Source organism: Pinus tabuliformis, chromosome 7 (assembly GCF_031772625.1).
Source record: "Pinus tabuliformis cultivar Carrire ecotype Pingquan chromosome 7, CPIR1, whole genome shotgun sequence".
NCBI classification, from domain to species: Eukaryota; Viridiplantae; Streptophyta; class Pinopsida; order Pinales; family Pinaceae; genus Pinus; species Pinus tabuliformis.
The window spans coordinates 1,893,566,441-1,893,590,713 of NC_142293.1; the positions used below are offsets into that span (position 1 = coordinate 1,893,566,441).

The 24,273-nt window shown below is 40.2% G+C and overlaps 1 protein-coding gene across 1 annotated transcript; it reads left to right on the top strand.

Moving 5' to 3' along the window:
• Positions 1-613: 613 nt before the first annotated feature.
• LOC149256030 (uncharacterized) lies at positions 614-24,265 on the top strand. The gene is made up of 2 exons (XM_089460644.1): positions 614-964; positions 23,809-24,265. The coding sequence occupies exons 1-2, from the start codon at positions 767-769 to the stop codon at positions 23,968-23,970; spliced, it is 360 nt and encodes a 119-aa protein (XP_089316770.1). The 5' UTR covers positions 614-766; the 3' UTR covers positions 23,971-24,265.
• The last annotated feature ends 8 nt before the right edge of the window (positions 24,266-24,273 follow it).

A 24,273-nucleotide genomic window follows, 5' to 3' on the forward strand; every position in this document is an offset into this window, starting at 1 on the left:
CCATCTGAAATGTTTCAAAGCCATCCAAAAATATCTATCCATGCTAAATATACATCTATCCTTACTTTTGTTTATAACTTGTTTGCTCGTTAAATTACACTTTTGTTTATAAGGGAATGACTTTTAATTATAAAAACTATAACAATATCGCAAAAGTTTTAACTAGAAAATTTTAGTTTATATAATATATATAAACCAATTCAGTGAAATTATAAATAAGTGTATGTAGTTAAATGTATATACATATATGACCTAAAATTATAGGGATTACAAGCATAAAGATTACCAAGGCTATATAAATATTTATGGATTTAACTAATTTTATTATATAATTTTTTTTTATTCAATAAATTTGACATGAATTTGAAATAAAGGATAAAACAAATCAACACATAATTAAGTTCTAACATAATCTAAATTTTACAAATGATGTAACATTGTCTTCAAAATTTTATCTTATAGTTTTTGGCCAATTTAAAAATAATTATAAATGATGTTAAATATTTTTTCACTAATTTAATATATTATAAATATAAAAGCTATCAAAAATATCCTTATATGGTTAGATGTATATACATATATGTCCAAATTACACTTTTGTTTATAAGGGGATGACTTTTAATCATGATTCTCTTGAAAATGAGTGTGTGATGTAAATATCATTTTGACGGAGCAATAGCATATAACTTTGCGAAATTCAGGATCCGCCATTGTTGAGAACAGGAGAAAAGACGTTGTTGAGGCAGGAGAAAAGATCGGAAGAGGGATGGGCATGTTTGTGTATGGAGGCACCAAAGCCGCCGCTCCCATCGCATGGAGTGCACGCCTGTATATAACTCTTGTCAGGGGCCTCCCTGGCACCAGGCAACTCCACAGACGAACTCTCCAGGCTCTGGGCCTTCGTGTGTTGCATCGCACTGTCGTCAAGAATAACACATCCACGGTCAGAGGTATGATTAACCAGGTGGGTCATTCAATCACTCATGCCATGTCATTTTTTTTAATCTGCTATTGAAACACCCTTTGTTCAGATGGAGGAACTATGAAACTCTGTATCGTGTACAACAACAGCTTAAATGTGGTCTCTTTTTCGCTTTACATGCTGGATAACTAGGGCATAAAATGCACCTTTTTTCTGGCGAGGCATTGCTCTGCTCCAGCGAGCCAAATCCAACCCAAACACCCAAAAATGGTTGAAATATATTACACGGATGCCACAGATGCAGTCAGAGACGTAAAAAACCCTAGGGCAGCCAAAACATGCAGTCTCAACAACTGGATTTCGTCATTACATCAATGAAAAACCAAATTTTAACTGATTCCAATTAAAAAAGGCCAGAATTGGACGTCGTAAAGGGGTTATTTCGTTCACTTTTGATTTCAGAGCTTTTGCCTTATTAGTGTCGGTTATCAGACGGCATGCCTACGAAGAATAAAACCTGGGTCATAGCGGTGATTAACAGGATTGCAAACATAATTCTCCTTTCGCAGGGTATTGTTGCTTATACTTCGTTGATTTTGTATTGCTCGGCAACTTTTGCCCTATTGTCTTTTGAAACTTTTGTACACAATTTTGTTCAACGCATAGGTTAAATCTTAAAAGTGGTTGAGAGACACACCCAAGAGGCTGCACCACAAAGAGTGGGCTTCATTCAACATAGGTGCCAGGTATAAGGGGTAGTTATTTTGCCGATGTTGCCTAGCATTTGCAACCAGCCTCATCCCTTAGAATCTCATTACATTTAGTTACCTGGTGGGCAGCTAAATAATCTGTTGACCTCCTTCACTCTTACCATGGCAGTCCAGATGGGTATGGCAGAACTGTTGGTAGACATAGTAATGTCAGCACTGAAAACACCTCAAATTTTGACGCCATATAAGCAAAGACCAAACTGTCCTAGTCAGGCTAGTTCAATCTTAATTTTGGAAGCCCCAATATCGAATAGATTGGCAGGAAGCTAGTGTCAATATTACATTGGTAGACAGGGAAATTCCTGTTCTTTCGGCAAACAATGGGCCAAATAAGATTATCAGACCCAAGTCTCTCTGCTACGGGCCAGTAAGCTCAGCATGTGAATCTGTATATTCTGTATAAATGAAAATTTCCTTTTACTCGCTTAAAAAGATTCTTTTGACCTCACCAGTGCACTATTGCTCTGTTGGTACTATATCTTGCCTAAAATTTCCGGACAACTTTCTTCCAAACTATCTTTGCAGAAGGACATTGCACAAATTATTAATTGAATGTTTCTTCTTCTTTGCTCATTTGAAATCTGAAAGAACCAGCAGGCCCTCTCTTTGTTGGTTTTCCCTGTGGGAATTTTTAATGAAGTGTTAGGCACCTAAACATTTGAATATTCTGAATTTCGTTTCCTTGTTCTAATGTTGAAAAGTGTAGCGAGTAAGGTCTTCTTTGCCAGAGATTGATCGGTCGAATTGCTTATAAGGTGGATGAAGGCACATCTTTGATCGTCGTTTTGTGTGAACACAAGGTTGTGAGACAAGACAATAGAGAGCACAAGTTTGTGTGTGTGAGCTAGCAGAGCTAGGAAGAGCGTGAAGGAGAGGCCTATACGCAGTATTTGGTAGAGGAAATTCTTGCTGGTATGCGCTAAGAAATAGGAGGAAATTTCCAGGGCTAGCACAAGGATTTAGGAGCTAAGGGCAGGGTTCTTGCAAGTAGGTTTTGAGCTAAGTACTAGCAGGGAGAACGAGCTTGTTCTCTAGAGAAACAATTTTCCTTGTAATAATTATATTTGCTCAAACTTTGTCAATAAAATTTCTACAGCTAGCAGAGGGTTTTCCTAGTTGGGTTCCCTAGAAATTATTGTGTTTTTGCTATCGTGTGACTGTGTTTTATTTCTGTTCTATTCCGCTGCAAATTGGTAGAGAAATTATGTGTCTTGGGTTACAAATTAGTTTCAGATTTGTTCATTCAAGCAGTAGCAGAATTTCAAGGAAATTCTACATGGTATCAGAGCAAGGAATAGAATAAAGACCAGCACAAGTCACAAGTGCAAATATCATAAGGTGAAGGATAGATAAGGGAGCTGCAGCCTAAAGGAGTCTTGCCAAGAGAAGAAAGGACGAAATTTGAAGTATCTTTTCTGTGTTTGGGAGGTTGAGATAGGTAGAGGGCAGGCCGAAGTGTTTGAGGACAAATTTGGGCAAGTTTGCTGTGCAAGTTTAGGGTGCTCTTTCTCTGTTCAGGTGGCAGGTTGCTCTGTGTTATTGCAGGTGGACGAATCTCCTTTTTGGGAGGGCCGAGAGGCCTAGAAGGTGGCTAAACCTTGGCCGCAATCACATAGAACAACAGCACAGGTGTAGGAGCCTTGAAGTGGAGGAATTGCACAGTTGTATGAGGAGTTTTAGGGCAGAGTATTAGGGCTGATGTGGATTGTTAGAAGCCCTAACCAGAGCCAAGAAAAAAAACTCAGAATACAGTGCACAGGCCGAGGAGATTTCTAGGGCATAAATCGTCATCCAAACAGAGGTTTGTTGTGTCCTTCCAAGTTTTTTTTCTAGGTTGATGTGTCCAGGTTGGACAACTTGTAGATCAGTCATAGTACAGTATTGTGGAGGGCTGTTAGTGGCTGATTTGTGCCCTAAGTTCAGCCTATTGTGAAGGACTACAAGGCTGTTAATGGGCAGGTGTTGGAGAGCTCTCTGGGGAAGCAGGATGGTGTACCAAGGATTGAGAGCAGACCACTGTTTAGAGGGAGCCTCTAACTTTGTCTCTTGGAAAGGGAGGATCACGATAGTGTTAGAAGATAATGGGGTGGGAGAGTTTAACAAGCAAGCGATAGCGCCACCACAAGTTCCCTAACAATTGGATCAACATAACAAGAGTGATATCAAGACAAGGAGAATATTCTAGAAGGGGTCAGAAATCATATAGTTCCTCATATCCTTGAGAAGAAGACAACACATGAGCTGTATCAAGCCATCTTACAATTATATTAGAGTACTAGTGATACTAGGAAGCTTGCTCTTAAGGAGAAGCTAAGGAGTATTCAGATGAGCCCATTGTCACGTATTTGTCATAGTTCTCTAAGGTACGAGATGAGCTAGGTGGTGTGGGTGTGATTGTACCAGAGCATGACCTTGTGAGTTTTGCTTTTTAGGACTTCACAAGTCTTGGTATGGGTTTTAGGATGTTGTCAGTGGTAGAGAAATTTTCCCTGTTGGGAAAGGTTATGGATTGACTGCGTTCAAGAAGTGATTTGAAGAGGGACCAAAGAGATGGTAGATCGATGAAGACAGAGGAAGAGGAGAACTTTGCTTTGGCAGGCCAGAGTAGCAAGGCCAAGGGCAAGGAGGGCCAAGCAGTGGCGGAGTCCAGGTAGAAGGGCAAGAAGAAGGATCTAAGCAAGATCAAGTGCTTCCATTGCCATGAGTTTGGACACAATGCCACTAAGTATCCTAAGCGGAAGGAGTCCAATAAGGATCATGTAGTTGCATCAACGAAGGTAGATGTATTTTTTGCCTAGTTTGAGAAATATTTCTCTATGATAGCTTGCATGGCAAGCTCAATTAACAACAGTGTATGATATATTGATTCGACAACATCCTTCCACATGACCGGGAATAAGAAGAATTTCAGCCACTTGAAGGAAAAGGACATGTGGTTTCAGATTGAGCTAGGTGATGATTGTATGTATGTGGCTATAGGAGTTGGTATTGTTAGTTTTTAGAGGGAGTCAGGTAATCCTCTCCATCTCAGAGATGCCCTCTATGTTATAGGATTAAAGCAGAATCTTGTTTCGGTAGCTACCCTTGAGGACAAGGGTTATGATGTCATCTTTCATAGAGGTAAGGCTTACCTCCGACACTTAGCTTCTGGATGTAAGAAGAAGATTGGTGTAAGGAAGAAGAATCTCTACAAGTTCCAGGTAGAGACAAGTGCAACCTTGAGCAACAAGGTAGGGGGAGCTTAGAGTATAGAAGTGATGGTTGAGGAGAGCAAAACTTAGAGGGATTCCTTAAAGCAAGAGCATATTAGAGTACCTGAGAAGAAGCTACTCAAGATGGAGCCTCAGCTAGTATCTCAATTTGAGTCTAAACTAGTTAGCAGTTGGGTTGACCAGCAGGATGATGAGGAGTATAGCCCAGGGCGAGTGGAGGCAACCACTCATTTAGTGACTCCCAGTAGGGAGAGTTTGAACCAATTGGGTAGAGGATTTGTTTAAGGGAGATCAAGAGAGAGTCGAATCTTCCAGTACCACCTTTAGCCATAGTAAGCAGGCATAGAGGTACACAGGGTACATGGCACTTATGACTGAAGTGATGGACTCGCAGTGCATGGTTGGAAGGAACAGGTCTTCAGATCAGGTTCCACAAAAGAAAGTAGGGAATTCTTCTAGTTTAGAGGGAGCAATTGTAGTAGTGGAGAACGTGGTAGTGTTGGAAACAAATTCAGGTGGATGAGGTTCTTCCAGAAACACCTTCCTCACTAAGAGGGAGTGTTGAAAAGTGTAGCAAGTAAGGCCTTCTTTGACTTGTGCCTTAGTCAAAGAGACCACAAGCAATCTTGCCTTTAGCGTGCACAAGTTCCTAAAAGTTAGGACGAGTTCATGAAGCATTTTAACTCATGCAGATAGTTGGAGGCTTAGTTGTTTGTCTCCTAGTGCGAGTTAGAAGTTTCAATGGTTATTTGTGGCTAGTACGAGTTACATGTGTCAATTAGACTCAGTTAACTAGTCAATCACAAGTTGGAGTTCCAAAAATAAATTTTCTAGATATAGATGGGTTGAATTGCTTATAAGGAGGACAAAAACATATCTTTGATCGTTTTTTTGTGTGAGCACATGTTTGTGAGACAAGAGGAGCATGAGTTTGTGTGTGTGAGCTAGGAAGAGCGAGAAGGAGAGGCCTATACGTAGTGTTTGACAGAGGAAATTCTTGCTGGTATACACTAGGAAATAGGAGGAAATTTCTAGGGCCAGCGCAAGGATTTAGGAGCCAAGGATAGGGTTGTTACAAGCAGGTTTCGAGCTAAGTACTAGCAGGGAGAATGAGCTTGTTCTCTAGAGAAACAATTTGACTTGTAATATTCTATTTTCTCAAACTTTGTTAATAAAATTTCTACAGCTAGCAGAGGGTTTTCCTAGTTGGGTTCCCTAGAAATTATTTTGTTTTTGCTATCGTGTGACTGTGTTTTATTTATGTTCTATTCCGTTGCAAATTGGTAGATAAATTCTGTGACTTGGGTTACAAATTAGTTTCACATTTGTTCATTCAAGCAATAGCATAATTTCAAGGAAATTCTACATCTAACAGGTCATAACAACCGTTTTTTTTTTTTTTTTTTTTTGAAATAGATCTTTCATTTAAACTCTATTAATAAGAAATATGTATAGGAATTTAATACAAAAAGGTGGGTCACAATTGCAACCTCCACAGTCTTATTCCAAGTTCAAACTGAGGGTTGGTCTATGTCAACTCACTCACTAACATACAATCTACCTGACAATAATCAAAACATCGAACAACAGTTAGGCCTACATACTATAGTGATAAATAAGAAGCAAGTAACAATGATTTATGTACCAACAATCTTATTCCAAGTTCAAACCGAGGATTGGTCTCTGTCAACTTACTTACTAACATACAATCTTCTTGACAATAACCAAAACATCGAACAACAATTAGGCCTACATACTATAGTGATAAATAAGAAGCAAGAAACAATGATTCATGTACCAATTGGTTTGTGTTTCTTGCTAATCTGCTTCTTTACGTTTATCTAGCCTTCTTGTACCTTGGATTGAACACCAGAGTGAAAGGTAAGTCTGAGTTGCATTTTATTCAAATGATACACATATAAATTCAAGATGTATGACCTTTGGATTCATCTTCCAAGGTCTCTTAGACTCTTGATGACAATTCATATTCCTCACCAAAACCCTAACATATTAGGTGTCTAACATTCCATTCATTAATTTGAATGGACATATGTGACAAAGCAAAAAGATGAAAGACAATTGCGAATGGCTAAATGTGCTCTTTGAATTTGGTGGTTTGGGGATTGCCACAAACCCAATGGGAAGAAGCTGAAGTCTTCTACTAAATGGTTGTTTAAGGCTTACCACCATTTTTTTGGAATTTGACTCTAGGGCTCAATAATACCTAGAACATTTCTAAGTTTAACTAAGAGTTGATGTCTTCTGTTGATTAAGTGCTTGCCTAAGTTGCACGAAGCACTGAACCGAGAGGGAGAGAGAGAGGACCCATAAATGATAATTTAGAAGGAAAACCAAGTTTACATTAACTCTCATAAATGATTACATGATGGTCGAGTTTCAGAGTTTTGAGTATGGGTACGACCCAAAATGCTGGGTTCCTAGAAGTGCAACATAGGTGCTCGCAAATGGTGATTTGAAGATTATTGCATGCTAATGGTGGTTTGAAGATGATTGCAAACTATGGAATTGTCGATTTTTGGGGAGCATCGGAGGTATTCCCTGCATGCCAATGGGCCTCCAAAATTGGCCAAAAGATTTGTTCACACATGTGAGTTTAGAAGAAGAATTTCTGAGGTTTGACCAAGGATTGAAGCTGCTTATTGACCACCATTGACCAAGTTTGATCTGCCATCATTTGACTAAGATTCTTGCTATTGTTTGACCTAGTTTTGACTGAGAAAGAAAGCAAGTTTTGACTGCTGAGTTGGCCACTGAAATTAAGACCTATTAGACTTGTTTTGGTTGCAGTTCTAGGCGCTTTGACAGTAGGGGATTTGACCATAGGGCTAAGCTTACCTCAGGTTGAATTTTGGCGCTTTGACCAGCTGACCTCAGGTTGAATTTTGGCCTCTTTGACCAGAGTTGACTTTCATGCAGTTTTTGGAGGCTTTGATCAGTTTTGACCAAATTTGATTGATAATTTTTATTGAGGTTTTGGCGTGGAATTTGACCATATTTAATTGGTATTTTGGCACAGATTTATATGGAAATATTGGACTTGAAATTATACCTGAAGAACAATTTCTCCTTAGTAGAAAAGTTTATTGGGTTTTTCCCAAGGTAAAAGTTGTTTCTATTGTGCTAGGCTATCTCTTTTGATCTTATTGTCTTTACTATATTATTGTTGAGATTTTCTGTGTATAATTTCTCAGTGATATAAGTGGCATAAAGATAATTTGATTGGAAATCAATAGGAGTAATTATCAAAATCAGAAGATCAATTTCAATGGTAGAAAAACCAACATGGTATCAGAGCCTTGTTGAAAAAGAGTAGCCACTAAGACCAAGCATTTGAGACAAGCATTGTAGCAGCTACTAAGATGAAGCATTTGAGTCAAGTACCCTAGTAGCTTGATTAATTTTTTGGACTACTTGCTTCAAATAGCCCCAAGTGTTAGAGTTGAAGATAGGTTGGATGCTGCCATAAATTTCAGATCTTGGAACACCAGAATAATCTTTATCATGGAAGAAAATGATCTTCTAAATCATTTAGAAAAATATATTCCAGAACTAGAGGGTGCTGAAGAGAAGACCAAATATAAGAAGAATGAAGCTATGGCAAAGAGAAACCTAGTAGATTCTGTAAAGGATCATTTGATCCCTCATGTTTTTGGTCTAAAGAATGCCAAGGCAATGTATGGTGCTATAGTAAAATTATATGCAAATAGCAATACTAATAGGAAGCTAGCCTTGAAGAATTGTCTTTGCAACATTAAAATGACTGGATCAGATTTTGTTGACTCTTATGTTGTAGGGATCTATTCAATCAAAGATGAACTCGTAGCCATTAGAGAAACTATTGAGGATAAAGAACTTGTTTCAGTTGCTCTCAATGGGTTTCCTTCCTCATGGGAACCATTTATTCAAGGAGTTTGTGCACGTGGACAACTACCTTCATTTGATGATTTATGGATTGATTGTGTTGAAGAAGAAGCAAGATTATTGTCTAGAAATGACCCATAAGAACTCGAGAATGAAGAATCTCAAGCACCTACAACCCATACTAGAAAAGTAAGGGAAAGAAGAAATTTTGGAAAAATTGGCATAAGGAACTTTGGAAAAGTTGATAAGAAATCCTTTGGAAAGTTTGACAAGAACTCAAGAAGAGGACATGGTCCCTCTCAAAGAAGGAAAGATGTGTTACCCACCACCAGTTGGTGACCCCATAGGAGAATTCTTCTCCTAGATTTGTCTTCAGCTGGCAGTTAGTAGCCCTCGACAACCACCAGTGTAGCCGATATATGTGCCAATTGATCTCTGCTCCTTAAGCCAGTTGTATGACCCCTCACCCATCTGTCAAGAGTGTATGTTTCAAGGTGGGCCATCAAATCTTAAAGGTATGTCTTTCATTGTGCCCTCACCCATCTGTCAAGGGTGTATGTTTGAAGGTGGGCCATCCAATCTTAAAGGTATGTCTTTCATTGTGCAATCAGGTGCTTATGCTTTTTCCTTAGGCACATTGGGTATAGATTATTGGGTGACTTGGAAGGAGGGAGGGTTTTGACTGTAGTCTAGGTCCCTCACCTTAAATGGGGGGTTAATCCTCAAACCTAGTCCCATGGGATCTCCTTTATTAGCTTATAGCTTCAAGATGGGCACTACTTGGGAAACCCCGATTTTGGTTACGTGGTCTCGTTTACCCGTTCCACATTTTTCACTCCACTCTACACATTACATGCCCTATTTCATCATCTTCCCTCTCTGGGTCCATAAGGCTCTGACATGTTGAAAATGTAACTAGTTTTGATCTTCGTAATTGTCATTGTACTCGTGTCATTATGTATACCTTATGTTAGAAGAAAAAGAAAGAAAGAAAAATATTATTTTCTAGCATGGGTTTCATGCTTCATTAAAATAGTCATCTAGGTCAAGCATGCATTTCAAGCTTCTAGGTTTTGTCAAGTCAAGAAAATATTTATATAGAGTGTAGAGAGTCATTATCTTTTGTATAAGACCCTATTGGGCAAGTTGTAACTTGTAAATAATTTTTTTGAGTCTAAGAAAGTAAAAAAGATCTCCAAGACCAAGTCGGCCCAGTCAAGAACAAGTCGACTTAAAAGAGGCTTGTTACTTCTCAAACTAGCAGGAGGCATAAAAGGGACTCCTAAAGGGACAATTGTTACGTCAATGACAACAATGGAGGCTTAGTCCACTATCACCTCAGCTAAGACTTCCTACTCTTTACGGACTTTCACCGATGGGAGGAGACCTGGTATATAGAAAGTCACTTGTGAAGGATGAATCAACCAATGGATGTGAAGTGACCTTAATGATCCTTTTCCTAGAAGGGGGGTTAAGAATGGAGCTTACTTGCTCTTCAAGCAAGGTACAAAGATTTATAGGATAAGGAGGTGAAGATTTGAGGGTTAGGTTAGAGAAATATACCTTGTAAAAGGAGTTTCCCAATCCTAAAATCCTTATTGAACTTGACTTCCCGAATAGTTCTTAAAGAATTGACCTTTCAAAGATATGGGACCAAGTGGACCCACCATAGGTTAAGGAGAGAGATCTAGCAACCAATGATGTTCTTAACCCAGACAAGGAAGGGGAAAGGATCAAAGCAAGAATTTCCAATTGAGAGTGTCAAATTGATCCTAATGAGGTGCTAGCCTAGGGAATACCAGGGCAAAGTTTGATCTCAGAGCTAGGGCTTGGGTTATATCACAACTCCACTGTCGGAATGGCTTCAAATTTGGAGGAGGCCTTGAGGACACACCAACGCAGTAGATTGGAAGGCTTGTGATCGGTCGAAAGGTCTTTGTTTCTTTCACCGTTCGACTTATGCTAAAATTCCTCTATTTTGTAGGTTTAGTAGGAAGTAGAGATCCGTGGCATTGAGCTCAGCTGAGGCCGAGCACATGGCTGCCAGCTTGGTAGCTTGCAAGGCTTTTTGGTTGAGGAAGCTACTTGTCGAGTTGTTCAATCAGAGGTTGGAGCCCACAGTTATAAACTGTGATAATCAGAGCTTGTTAATTTTAGGTATGTTCTATGCTTAGAGCAATTTATTTCAATTTTCATAGTTAGCTCAATATCTTTTCCAAATTAGCAATCACATCAACATTAAAGTAAACTACAGATAGAACATAAATCACAAAAGACAAGCCAAGACAAGAGGACACAAGATTTGGTGCTAGTCAGGGACAAACCCCAATGTGGGGAAACCCTTGATCAATTTTTCTTCTATGTTCTTCAATAGTTCAGCAGAGAGAGAGAGAGATAGTACATTTACAACAGAAGTCAACACTTTGACTTTCTATATCTACATGAGATCAGTTGAAGACATGCTGCTTCAACTGACTCTTTAAGGTGACTTCTTCACCTATCATAGTGCTGCATCTCGTCCACTTGCTACACCTCACCGTGCTGCACCATGTTGCACTTATCATCACAGTGTTGGACCCAATGACCATACTATGCATTTCATGTTGTTGCTCCTGTCACTGTGCCGCTCCAATCATTGAGCTGCTCTTATCAAGGATCTGCACCTAATATTGTACTCATCACTGATCTGCACTCAATGACTGCTATGCCGCACTTCATCATCAATTGCACTGCTGTATTGCTGTCACCTACATGCTACATATGGCAATACTGTAGCTCTGTGATGGAACAGCCTTAGCTGCTTGCTATGGCTTGCATCCTAGCAAAGCAACTAGCTGCAACAAGAGATTCTTCCAACAGATCTCATGAACCCTTTATACATACCCAGACATAATCTTGTTACAACGCTGATTGCTATACTTGACTTTGCTGTCAGCGCTTTGATTCACCAACAAAGTGAACAGTCCTAGGAACAAATCATGTCCAAGCATCTTGCTGTAATACAATAACTCTTGCTGCAGTTTTAGATCCACTTTCCTTCCTGTGTCTAAGGGTCTTTTCATACATAGATAAGGGCTCCTTCAATTAAGGTTTTCCTCCTATATATGCTGCAGCCAGGATGTCCTCTATTAGGACTATGACAAAGGGCAACACTGGCCCTCCTTTGACAGCGGATGTGGGCATACCGGAACGCATCTTAAACCTCTGTTTGGACAACGATTTAATGGACAATTTGACACCTGCTAGGAACCTTGTTAGCAATGGCTTGAACCTCCTTGGACTGCTGTTAGGGTAGATAGGAGCCTCATTAAACTGCAAATTAGTGCTCCTAGATTGGGCTACGTAATAGTGCCTCTTGACTGCGTTAAAACTGCGGATTAAATCCCTTCCTTGGACAACATATAACTCTCTTCCTTCACTGTGTGTGCATCTCTCCCTTGACTACGTTTATGGCATCAGATTCTGACACTTGATTGAACTGCGTTTAGAGCTTGTCAAGCCTTTCTCTTTTAGCAAATACATGCCTCCTTCTGGTGCCAATGAAACCCTCATTGATTGCGGCCTAGGAGTCTTCTTTCTCTGTGGATATGACCCCTTTAGGACAACGTTAGGTTGCTTAGCATATAGGTCTCTCCTTGAAGCGTAATGGGATCATCCTTCACCTTCTTGACAACGTTATAGAGTATCTCCTTCCATGGCTGTGATTTGATCTTCCTTAGGGCATTAGGGCATCATGAGGCTTCTTCCTTTTACAGTTGATTAGGGCATCATTAGGCCAGTGTATATCCTAGGGCACTCCCTCTAGATCTCATCTTCATCAAACCCAAAAATAGGATAAAGAGAGATCACAAGAGTGAGTGTGTCAAATGACTTAAAGTCCTCTTCTATTTATACTAAAACGTAGAGCACAAGAGGGGGTTATTTGGTTGTTGGCCGACCTTGACGAATTGTCCCATAACACAAATAAATTCATATCTCCATGAATACTTATTGGAATCGGATGATCTTTAGATCAATCCTACACCTCTTGATGAGAGGGATCCAAGAAAAATATCAGTTTCCGTTAATAAGATGACCCACATGGAGGCCCTAGTTGCCAATTTTAACAGAGTTGCATCAAGCTTTTTGAAAATCCAGTGTTTCATGACTGCTCCAAGCACATCAAGATCAGGTACCACCATATCAGAGTTTGTGTTTAGAGGGGTAAAGTTAGACTCTAGCATGTGCCTACATAGGAACAGACAACAAGTATATTGACCAAGTCATTGGCAAGGGGCAGATATGTCTACCTCAGTGATAAATTGGGTGCAGTACAAAACACCTTCGTTTCTAAGAGGGAGTGTTAATTGGAGTTAGATATGGAAGGGTTTTGCTCAGTGTTACTTGGGAGCGGGAGCGAAAACGGGTGCGGGAGAGACATTTTCAGAAGCTCCCGGTTTGGGAGCGAATCCCAGAGCGTTTTTTATATAATAGATATATATATTTTTATATTTGTTTGATCAATGAATGGATTGAATTGATTTACAATGAGCAATGAAGCTCAATAAATAATACAAATGTATTTACAGAAACAACAGGTTTCTACTAAGAAATAGAAATAACAAGTTTCTAATAAGAAACTGCTAATAAGATCACAAACAATCTTATCTACATAAATGAGCATTAAACACTAAAATAACATTATTCTAATACCCTCCCTTAATGCTCAATCTATTTACAACACCTATAGACCCTTTGAATTTTACAAACTTATCAGGACTAAGGGGCTAGGTGAAGATGTCCGCTGGCTGCTCCGTGGTGGGAACATACAACAACTGAATGGATCCGTCTTCAACAAGCTGTTGAATGTAGTGACAATGGGTTTCCACATGCTTTGTTCGTTCATGAAAGACTGGATTCTTGGCAAGTTTGAGCACTCTCCTGATTATCACAGAACAAGGGAGTAGGACCTGCCTGGGAAACATGCATATCCGCAAGCATACGTCGAAGCCAAACTGCGTCACAAGATGCCTTACTGCTCCCCAATACTCTGCTTCTGTCGAGGAGAGAGCCACTGCTCGCTACTTCTTACTAGTCCATGTGACAACCCCTGATCCCAAACTAAACACATACCCAACTGTAGATTCATGGTCATCAACCGAACCTGCCCAGTTGGAATCTGTGTAACCACTGAGTGTCGGATCTGAACTCTGAGTGTACAAAAGTCCATTATCAAGAGTGCCACTCACATAACACAGCACACGCTTTGTTGCTATCCAATGATCAGCCTTAGGAGCTGCCATGAAGCGTGAAATGTAGCTCACTACAAAACTGATATCAGGTCTAGCGGCAGTAAGGTAGATGAGACTGCCCACTAATTGCCTGAATAAAGATTCATTTACAAGTGGTGAGGATGACTGAGCTGAAAGTTTGAGCCCTGGTTCCATAGGAGTCGTGGCAGGTTTGCAATCCTGCATTCTAAACATTTCCACAAGACTTCTGGCATACTTGGATTGAGAGAGAAAGATGTTGTTCTCAGTCTGCCAGACTTCAACCCCCAAACAATAATGAAGAAGTCCCAAATCTGTCATATCAAAAGTGCTGCACAAATCCTGTTTGATCCCATGGATCAAATGTGCTGAACTGCAAGTAATGATAAGGTCATCCACATAGACAACCACAAACAGAATATCATCACTAGTATGTTTGATATACAGGTTTGCATCAAATGGACTCCGCTGAAAGCCATGATCTGTTAGATACTTATCAATTTTCATGTACCAAGCCCAGGGGGCTTGTTTCAGACCATAGAGTGCTTTGACTAATCTACAGACTTTCTGTTCTTGACTGGCAACCTTGAATCTTGGAGGCTACGTCATGTAGACTTCTTCCTGTAAGTCACCATTCAAAAAAGCACTCTTTACATCCATCTGATGGACTTTCCAATTGAACTGTGCTGCTAAGGCAAGGACGAGTCATATGGTACTCATCTTGGCGGTAGGAGAAAAGGTCTCCTCATAGTCTATGCCTTCCTTCTATGAGAACCCTCGGGCAACAAGGCGAGCCTTATACTTGTCTAGGGTTCCGTCAGCTTTGTATTTCACTTTATACACCCATTTGCAGCGAATGGGCTTCTTCCTTGCAGGAAGATTAGAAAGGGTCCAAGTGTGATTCTTCTGAAGACTCTGGAATTCAGCTTCCATAACCTATCCCCACTCAGGTATACCCTTAGCCTCTAAATAGGTTTGAGGCTCAAAAACACTGTGTAGGTTAGCCATAAGAGCAAAATTTACTGGAGGTTGCTGTTTGCTCTTATTTTTGGAAGTTCTACCTTCAAGGAGCTCATTATCCCGGAGATCACCAATAGTTTTAGCCCATCATTTAGGCCGGAGAGTAGAAGAACCAATATCTGGAGTAGGTGGAGAAGGCTCAGGAACAACAGGAGCAGCGAGAGGAGGATTATTTTCCGGAGGGAACTCAAGTAGTGCATCATCAAATACTGATGCTGCATCATCCCTTCCTTCAGGTGGACCTAACGGAAGAACACTGTGAAGCTGATCCTCAGAACACTACTCAGAAGGAGGGGATTGAAAGAACCCTCTATCTTCATCAAATACTACGTCCCGACTGAAGATAAGATGACCAATGTCTATATCTATCAGCTTATAGGCCTTGTGGTGATCATTGTACCCTGTCATTATGAGTTTATGGCTTTTGGAATCCAACTTAGAGCGCTTGGCAGTTGGAATCCAAACATATGCAACTGAGCCAAACACTTTGAGGTGACTGATCTTAGGCTTACGGCCAGACCAAACCTCTTCAGGAGTCTTCCCCTTAACAGCCTGAGTAGGTGATCGGTTAAGAAGATACAGTAAACACTGCTTCAGCCCAAAATTTGTTCGGAACACTCCTGTGTTGTAACATGGAACGAGCCATTTCAACAACCGCACGGTTGCAACATTCGACAACACTGTTCTTCTGAGGAGTGTAGGGTGTAGTTAACTCGCGTTCGATGCCATGGGTATCACAGAAGTTGGAGAAAGCAGAAGAACAAAATTCCCCCCCGTTATCTGTCTTAAGAGTTATGATATTACAACCGGACTCTTTTTCAACTAAGGACTTAAACTTCTGAAAGATACTAAATACATCAGATTTATGTTTTAGAAAGTACACCCGCATCTTTCTATTGAAATCATCTACAATAAGCAAAAAATATTTGCAACCAGTAACTGAAGATGTATTCATAGGACCACAAATATCAACATGAATTAACTGGAGTACCTTAGATGCGTGCCAAGATTCGCCATCCTTCAATGAAGACCGATGTTGCTTGCCAGCTTGACAGGCGTCGCACACTCCCAAATGCTGAGTCTGAATATCAGGTTACCCTGACACAAGTCCCTTCCGAGATAGCTGAGAGAGATACTGGATGTTTAGATGCCCATATCTCTGATGCCATAGAGTGCTGATGGGAGAAACACGCGCTGCTAGAGCCACTTCTGGAGAGTCACCAGTGTCAAGAAGCCTGTGTAGGCCATGATCCTCTAGGCCAACAGCAACGTAAGACGAGTTTCCCTGTCAATAATGGAGCACTTGTGCGCACTGGACACCACGTCGAGCTGAGGAGAGTTCCTCATAATCTGGCTGACAGACAACAGATAAATTTCCATACCAGGAACATAATACACATTCAGGAAGATGAGTGTGCGCTCATCAGACTGGATCTGAACTATACCTCTGCCAACCACTGTGTACTCCTCTCCTCCGCCGAATACCACAGAATCATTGAAAGATGAGAAGTCAGTAAACCAGTCATGCCTGTGAGAGAAATGATGTGATGCACTAGAGTCAATGTACCAGGCAAAAGACGGGGCATGATCTGAGGACCTCCTAGCCATAAAGGTGTAAAAGGCAGATTCATTCTGCTCGACATGTTCTGCAACATTCGCTTTCTGATGAGACCCTCCCTGCTTCTTCTGTTCAGAAGCAATCCTCTGTCGGCAATCTTTTTTCATGTGGCTGAACTTGTGACAATAATTACATTGCACATTTTTCTTCTAAGCAGGACCAGAAGGCTGAGAAGAACCTTTCTGCTGAAAGGATTGAGAGGACTGATATTTGGCAGCGAAAGCATTTTTTGAGGAGGCTGATGAAGCACCACTACCAAACTGTTGTTTCCAACGATCCTGCTGCAGGAGTTTGGTGCATAACTCCGGAAACTTCAGATCAACAATAGTGGAGGTAATGTTGAGTGTTTCTATGAAGTGCTCATAAGGTTTTGGTAGACTTTTCAGAGTGATGATTACCATATCTTCTTCCTCCATGGTCCGACCAATGGCTTCGAGTTGATCTCAAATGTTTTTAATCTTGTTAAGATGTTCCTATAAAGACATACGTTCGTCCATCATGATGGAGAACAACTGATTCTTTAGAAAGAAAGCTCTGCTTTTGTCAGATGTCTTGTGCAATTCCTTCAAATGTTGCCAGATTTTGGCAGCTGTCTTGTCGGAAGGAATTTGTGGTAACTGATCATCAGTCACAAAGAGTTTGAGAAACATAACAACCTCTCGATTTCAATCATCAAGCTTATCTTGATCTGCACCAGGTGTACCAGGACTGAGCTCTTTGCCCAAAACGAGCTGGTCAAGACGCCTATATTAAAAAATGGTCAACATTCTCTGTTTCCATATGTTATAATTGGTGCCATTAAAGCGCTGACTGCCTTCCAACATCAGGTTGGTTAGCAAGGCCATTTGCACGTTTCCCAAGACACAGAAAACACAACACGAATTTCAATGCAGATGCCGGCTGATCCGGACAAAATCTGACAGATAAAGAAGGGGATTTGCTGCTGCCCTAGGTAGCCTCGGAGAGAAAAAACGAGATATAGAAGTGCCCTAATTCCTTCAGCTTTAACCTCGGACAACTAGCTTAATGCATGAATTGCTAGCAAAATGTCGTAAAACATCCGTCCGGCAAGTGTATTTGCAGAGATGCAATCAATTCAGTTCTTCATGCAGTTGTCACGCCTTCAAAAAATTCCAAAATCCTATACATTTTGGCAAAGAAGCGGCTGTCGAAAATGAGAAAGTTCAACGAGTAACATACTTAAGCAGAAACTTCACCGTTGCGTATGAAGTCCAATTACGAAACCAGAAATTTCACAAATAAAGCACAAAAAATGTGCTGCCGCAGCCTACTGAAATTGCAAGAACGCGTCTCAGAACCCTTTTTTCTCAAGCTTGGAGTGTCCAAACATACCACAAGAGACTTCCGCGGCTCTTGAGCAGAATGCGTTGACCAATACGAAACCACATAGAAATTCTGGCCCTAGGGCCTCTAGACAAAACCCAAACGCCTCGTTGATGTACCGCAGACTGGGTCTCAGTATCCTTCCGCTGCCTTAAGACTTCCTCAACCAGAAATTGTGGTGACCAGCCCACCGAAATTTATAGAGGAGATTTGCTGCGTATGGATATTCCTAGACGGACCGTAACCTTTGACGATGCCGAAATGCGAGGCAAAATGAGCGTAAAAATAACGTTTTCCAGATTTTCTGTAGGTTGACGCCAAAACGACCAAATCGCAGGACGAAAACGAAGAATCGCTTTCCTGCCACAAGAAAACACTAAAGTCGGTCCTTGTGAAAACCCGCGATACAAAACACAAGTGCGAATTAGCGACGAGATCGTTCACCCTCGCAGAAATCGTCCGCTTCAATTTGGGATCTCGGGGACCAAATGGCGATGGCAGCAATCTCACAATGATGATTCTCGGTCTTCTTAAGAGAATTCGGCTACAACCATGAAAATATTCACGTCTAGAGATATTAAAATCCCAACCCCATCGGACGATCAACAACGTCAGATCAAAACAACAATGACTCGATTAATACTCGGTGAATGTACCCAGTAAATTTTTTTTTTCAGACTCCTAGAGAGCGATTTCGAAATGAAGCACGAAATTTTTCAAACAATGAAAAATTATTTTGAAAAAAATACTCGAGCTTTGATACTATAATAATGAATGGATTGACTTGATTTACAATGAGCAATGAAGCTCAATAAATATAACAAATGTATTTACAGAAACAATAGGTTTCTACTAAGAAATAGAAACAACAAGTTAAGAAACTGCTAATAAGATCACAGGCGATCTTATCTACATAAATGAGCATTAAACACTAAAATAACATTATTCTAATATTTTTATATTTTGATACATATATGTTAACAAAAACATGTAGAATGATGAATTAGATATAAAAAACATAAAAAGACATAAAAAAACATAGATTGATCATTGAACTATATAACAACAATCATCTAGAAGTTATAATCTTCATCAATCACATCCACAAGTTAGTAACATACAACATATTAAGTCTCATGAATCATGATTCATAAATCTTAAAGTTTCAACTTCAAGCTTTCAAAATTGAAAATTCAATATATAACATTTATCATCATTGACCACCAAAGTTGTAAGCTAAGTAACCATTACAAGAAATAATATCTAACATGAAATGAAATGTTATAAAATGAAATGAAATGAAACAACTTTCATGAAGCATCATATTCATAATTCAGAATCATTACCAATGAGTTATAATTGCCAACTTCAAACTTCAAACTTAAATTGTCATATATTGTTTACAAAAAATATCATAATAAATATGAAAGAGTCAACAGTTATGAAAACTACTAGAAACTAGAAAAGACAAGTAAATTGTAAATCTATTATCTACTACTTCATGTGGCAGATCGTGGTGGTCTTCTAGGAGTCTCCTCCCGCACAGACCGACGACTAGAACCAGAAGGCACATGCCCTCCACATGAGGGTGTAGATGGAGGCAGTGACAACAAAGGAACAAGACTCGGAACTCGAGCACTGCTACTGGATGGTGGAGGTGGCATGGTTGTTGCTTCATCTTCCTCTCTCATAAGTTTTGCTTCCAGTTCTTCAAGGTGTATAGTGCCATCCTCCAAATTATCATCCTCTGGGTGGTTGTCCCAAATTTTATATGTTAGATCCTCATAAGCCCGATCACAAAAAATATCATAATAAATATGAAAGAATCAAGAGTTATGAAAACTACTAGAAACTAGAAAAGACAAGTAAATTGTAAATCTATTATCTACTACTTCATGTGGCAGATCGTGGTGGTCTTCTAGGAGTCTCCTCCCGCACAGACCGACGACTAGAACCAGTTGGCACATGCCCTCCACGTGAGGGTGTAGATGGAGGCGGTGACAACAAAGGAACAAGACTCAGAACTCGAGCACTGCTACTAGATGGTGGAGGTGGCATGGTTGTTGCTTCATCTTCCTCTCTCATAAGTTTCGCTTCTAGTTCTTCAAGATGTATAGTGCCATCCTCCAAATTATCATCCTCTAGGTGGTTGTCCCAAATTTTATATGTTGGATCCTCATAAGCCCGATCACGGTAATGACTTAACAACCTCAAGTTGTAGTGCACATAAACCAAGCTTTCTGCCCGATTTTCATTGAGTCTATTTCTTTTCACATTATGTATGACGCTATGGGTGATCCAACACCTCTCTGTAGAAGAAGTATTTACAACCCGTGAGAGAACTTTTTTTGCCAATTTTGGCAAAAGTCCCTGGCCGCCATATGCTTCCCACCATGTGAGAGCATCAAATCTGTCTCTATCTTCCATTGCATGGAAGGTACCAAACAAACCAGTGCAACTGAAGTATCTGCCTAATTCAAGACGCAGACTAGCACATTCCTCCCTGTCAGGTATCAACTTGTCTAATGCTTGCAAATATCCTGTAGATACCTCTTCATCTATATGGGGTTTGACCCTAACCCCACCCCCTGGTGCAGGTTGGCCCAACCAAGATGCATAGTAGTATTTTGGCGTAATGATATACGCCAAGGCATATAGTGGAACATTAAGTTTATCCCACCGCATAAACACACAATTGTGAATCAGTGTATACAAGTTGGAATCAATTTTATGAACAATATCTTTTATTTGCCCCAACATGGTATCGATTTGCTCATACACCTCCCCAATCACTGGTTTATCTGTATTTGCAAACCGAATCATGTGATAAACGAGCTTGGTGAAATCCAATACTTGCCTCACATGTGCCCAAAACATACCATCAAGAGTGGTCTCCTCCACTTGTTCAAAACCTTGCCTGTCAACTGCATTTGTAGCCCTTTCCTTTAATACTTGCCAGTGTGGACTTGATACCATGCTAGCCAATGACTCTCTTACCTTCAAAAGGCCCCTGAAGGCGAGGTAATAGCTACCAAATCTAGTTCTCGCAATCTTCAACAACTCCAATCTTGAGTGGCTGCAGAAAAGGCCATCGGAATTGCTATGATTTGTAATAAATTTTATCATTTCTTTGGCTCTCTTGTACAAATCACCAATCCATTTGTATTGTTGGTTTTTGTTCTTAACAATATCATGCATCAAAAGGTTCATTGTGTGAACCAAACATCCAGACCAAAATATGTTGGGGTATTTATCCTCAATAATTTCTCACAATTAGGAGCATTATCAGTGATGACTTGGAGGACATTGTATGGCTCAATACGGTCAATTGTTTCAAGTAATGGTTCTGCAATGTTGATGACGGTCTTGAACTTGTCTGAGTAATCATATGCTGAAAGAAAGATGGCACCACTAACAAACACAACAAGGACACTTATCAATGGTTTGCCTTTTACATTTGTCCATCCATCAGATACAGTGGACACCCCATGGTCGGTCCAAGAACTTGTCATTCTACTCAAAGAATGTGATATTTTTGCTTTTTCATGATCGAGTCCAATGGTTCTAGCCTTGTCATACCCAGGGCTCTTGTATCGTTTAGGGGCATCATTTATGGTAGAAACCATTTCGTGCCAATAAGGTGAGCGAAGAACATTGAATGGTATCCCACATGCATAGAGAACCCTGTAAACTTTTGAATCCACATCATTCCTACACCCTTCATCAAGGAAATCTGATATGCGTCTACGCCTTAAACTTGGTGACGCTGTGTCTCCATATCCACTGCCTTGGGAGGATGTTGAAGGAGTTCTTTGTGCATGTGATTGTGAGCTTGGTTCAAAGAAACCCTTTGACTTTTTAGATTTGTATTGGGCTTCCTCCTCTTCCCTTATGCATTTGGCTTTATCTGCTGCTGACACACCTGTACAAGTTTTGATTCCTATTTGTTTATCTCCATCCCATGGCCTTTTCCCGCAGAGGTGCTTTCTGGCACGGGTGCATGAACCTATGTAATTATTGTTGCAATTGGGGCAATGAAATTTAGTGGTTCCACCCCCTTTTTCTGCTTCAGGCCTATTAACATATTTCCACAATGGAGTTTGGTCTTGTTTATTTTTTTGAGACTCATGTTCACTCTCCTCCAGCTCCTCCTCTCCGGGGTTTTCATCAAATCCACTATGACCCACTTCTTCATCCCCTTCTTCATTTTCAACCCTCCTTTTTCTACTCTCCAACACCATAATAACCAAAAAAGGAACCAAGAAGAAGAAAATGCCAAGAAATATAACCATGATGTTTGAAATTTGAAGTTTTGAATCTGCAAAAAAATGGAATGGGAATGGGAGAAAAAAATTTATTTATTTATTTAGGAATGAACATAAAAAAAAATTGCTAGAATAGAGCCTACCTCTTTGGCCTCCAATCTCCCCTTGCAAGTCCTTGCTCCTTTCTCTTTGCTCTCTCCTTTCTCCTTGCTTTCTCTTGCTCCTTGCTCCTTGGCACTTGCTCTCTCCTTGCTCCTTGCTCTCACTCTTGCTTTCTCCTGCCCCTCACTCTCTCTTGCTTCTCACTCTCTCTTACTTTCTCTTGCTCTCTTACTCTCTCTTGCTCTCACTCTCACTCTCTCAATTTCTAAAATAATGAAATTCATTGGAGGGAGGGTTTATTTATATTCGCTCCCTCCCTCCCTTTCCTCCCTTCTCTCCCTTTTTTTTAGTAGTTTGTTTATTTTTTAATATTTTCTTTTGTTGAATTGGTTTTGTTATCTTAATTTATTCATAAATATCTTATTTGAAATGGTGTTCTTGTTGTTCTTTAATTTTCAACGCGATTTTTTTGGGCGTTGCTCATGCTGCCGGGAGCAGTCAGGAGCGATCACTCCCTGACCGCTCTTGAGCTATAAAAATTGCTTTGGGAGCGATGCTCCCCAATTTGATCCGGAAATAGGTAGGGAGCGATTTTTTGTTTTGTTTTTGTTTTTATTTTAATTTTTGGGAGCGTGCTCTCGACCCGCTCCCGCCCGGAGCGCGGATTGGGAGTGGGGTGGGGGGGAGGCCACTCCCCAGCAAAACTGGTTTTGCTAATTTTAGAAGTGCGCTAAATTTGGTAGAGGGACCCACAAGTGATGGTAAGGCTTAGCACATGATTATGCACTGGAGAATTGTGTGTTTCAGCTAGCGAAGAAGGGTTTCCAGATCAGCGCATTAGGGTGGGAAGAGGGGCTGAATAGCCTCAGCGATTTCTTCAATCAACATATTTTTCTTTCAGGGCCGAGTTAGCTTGTGTAGAGAGGCTGTGTTAGCCTTTAACAAATGCGAGTTAGCCTATAACAACTGTGCAGACAGGAGGGCCGAGTTAGCCTGTAACAGCTGTGCAAACAAGGAGGGCCGAGTTAGCTGTAACAGCTGCGCAGAAAAAGAGGCCAAGTTGGATAAGAGTGTGTAGATCAGTGTGTTGAGGAACAACGAATTGAAGGGAAAATTTTCCCTCTGATTTGTAATAATTATTTAAGATCTTTGTTGAGCAGAATAATAAATATTAAAAACACACAAGTTGGCAGGTTTTCCCCAGTTGGGGTTTCTTGAGTAATGTTTTGGTGTATTGTTTTATTGATTGCTTGTGTCTTCATGAATTTATTTTCTGCTGCTATTATTTGTTAGAATTCTCAGTGTACTTAATAAAAGTGTATGGAGTTCAGTTTTCAGTTTCTTCATTGCAGAATTTTTATTAAATTAGCAGCTGGGTATTAGAAATTTAATATGATTTAAAGCATTACATTTTTGTTCTTCAGGTAAAGAGGCTTGTTGCAGTTGAAACTGAAGAAATGTACAATGCTAGAATGCAGGCACATGCTGCATCACGTGCTCTTAGGCCACCTATTGTTATCTATCATCCACCACCTTCCTCTGCTCCCCAACAATCCCAGCAGTTGGAGGGACGAGTTCAGTCCTGAGCTGCCAGTTCTCAGCTTTTATTGTGTTCAAAAAGTGATGAATTAACATTTTTTATACTTCGTGCTTTCAAACTGCCATATACCGACCAGGAACACTAGTCTGTGTTCTATTTGGACCATACTTGTGATGGTTTGATTATACGAATCATTGTCTCAAATACAAAATTTGTGTTCCATTTTATGTGAGACCAAAGGAGGGTTGTTTGTTCATTGAGAACTTAACCACATTTTGTTTTCTTTTTGGTTGTAAATGCTCAAATTATTGGCCACTAATATTATGCTGTTTCATTCTCTCCCTCTTTT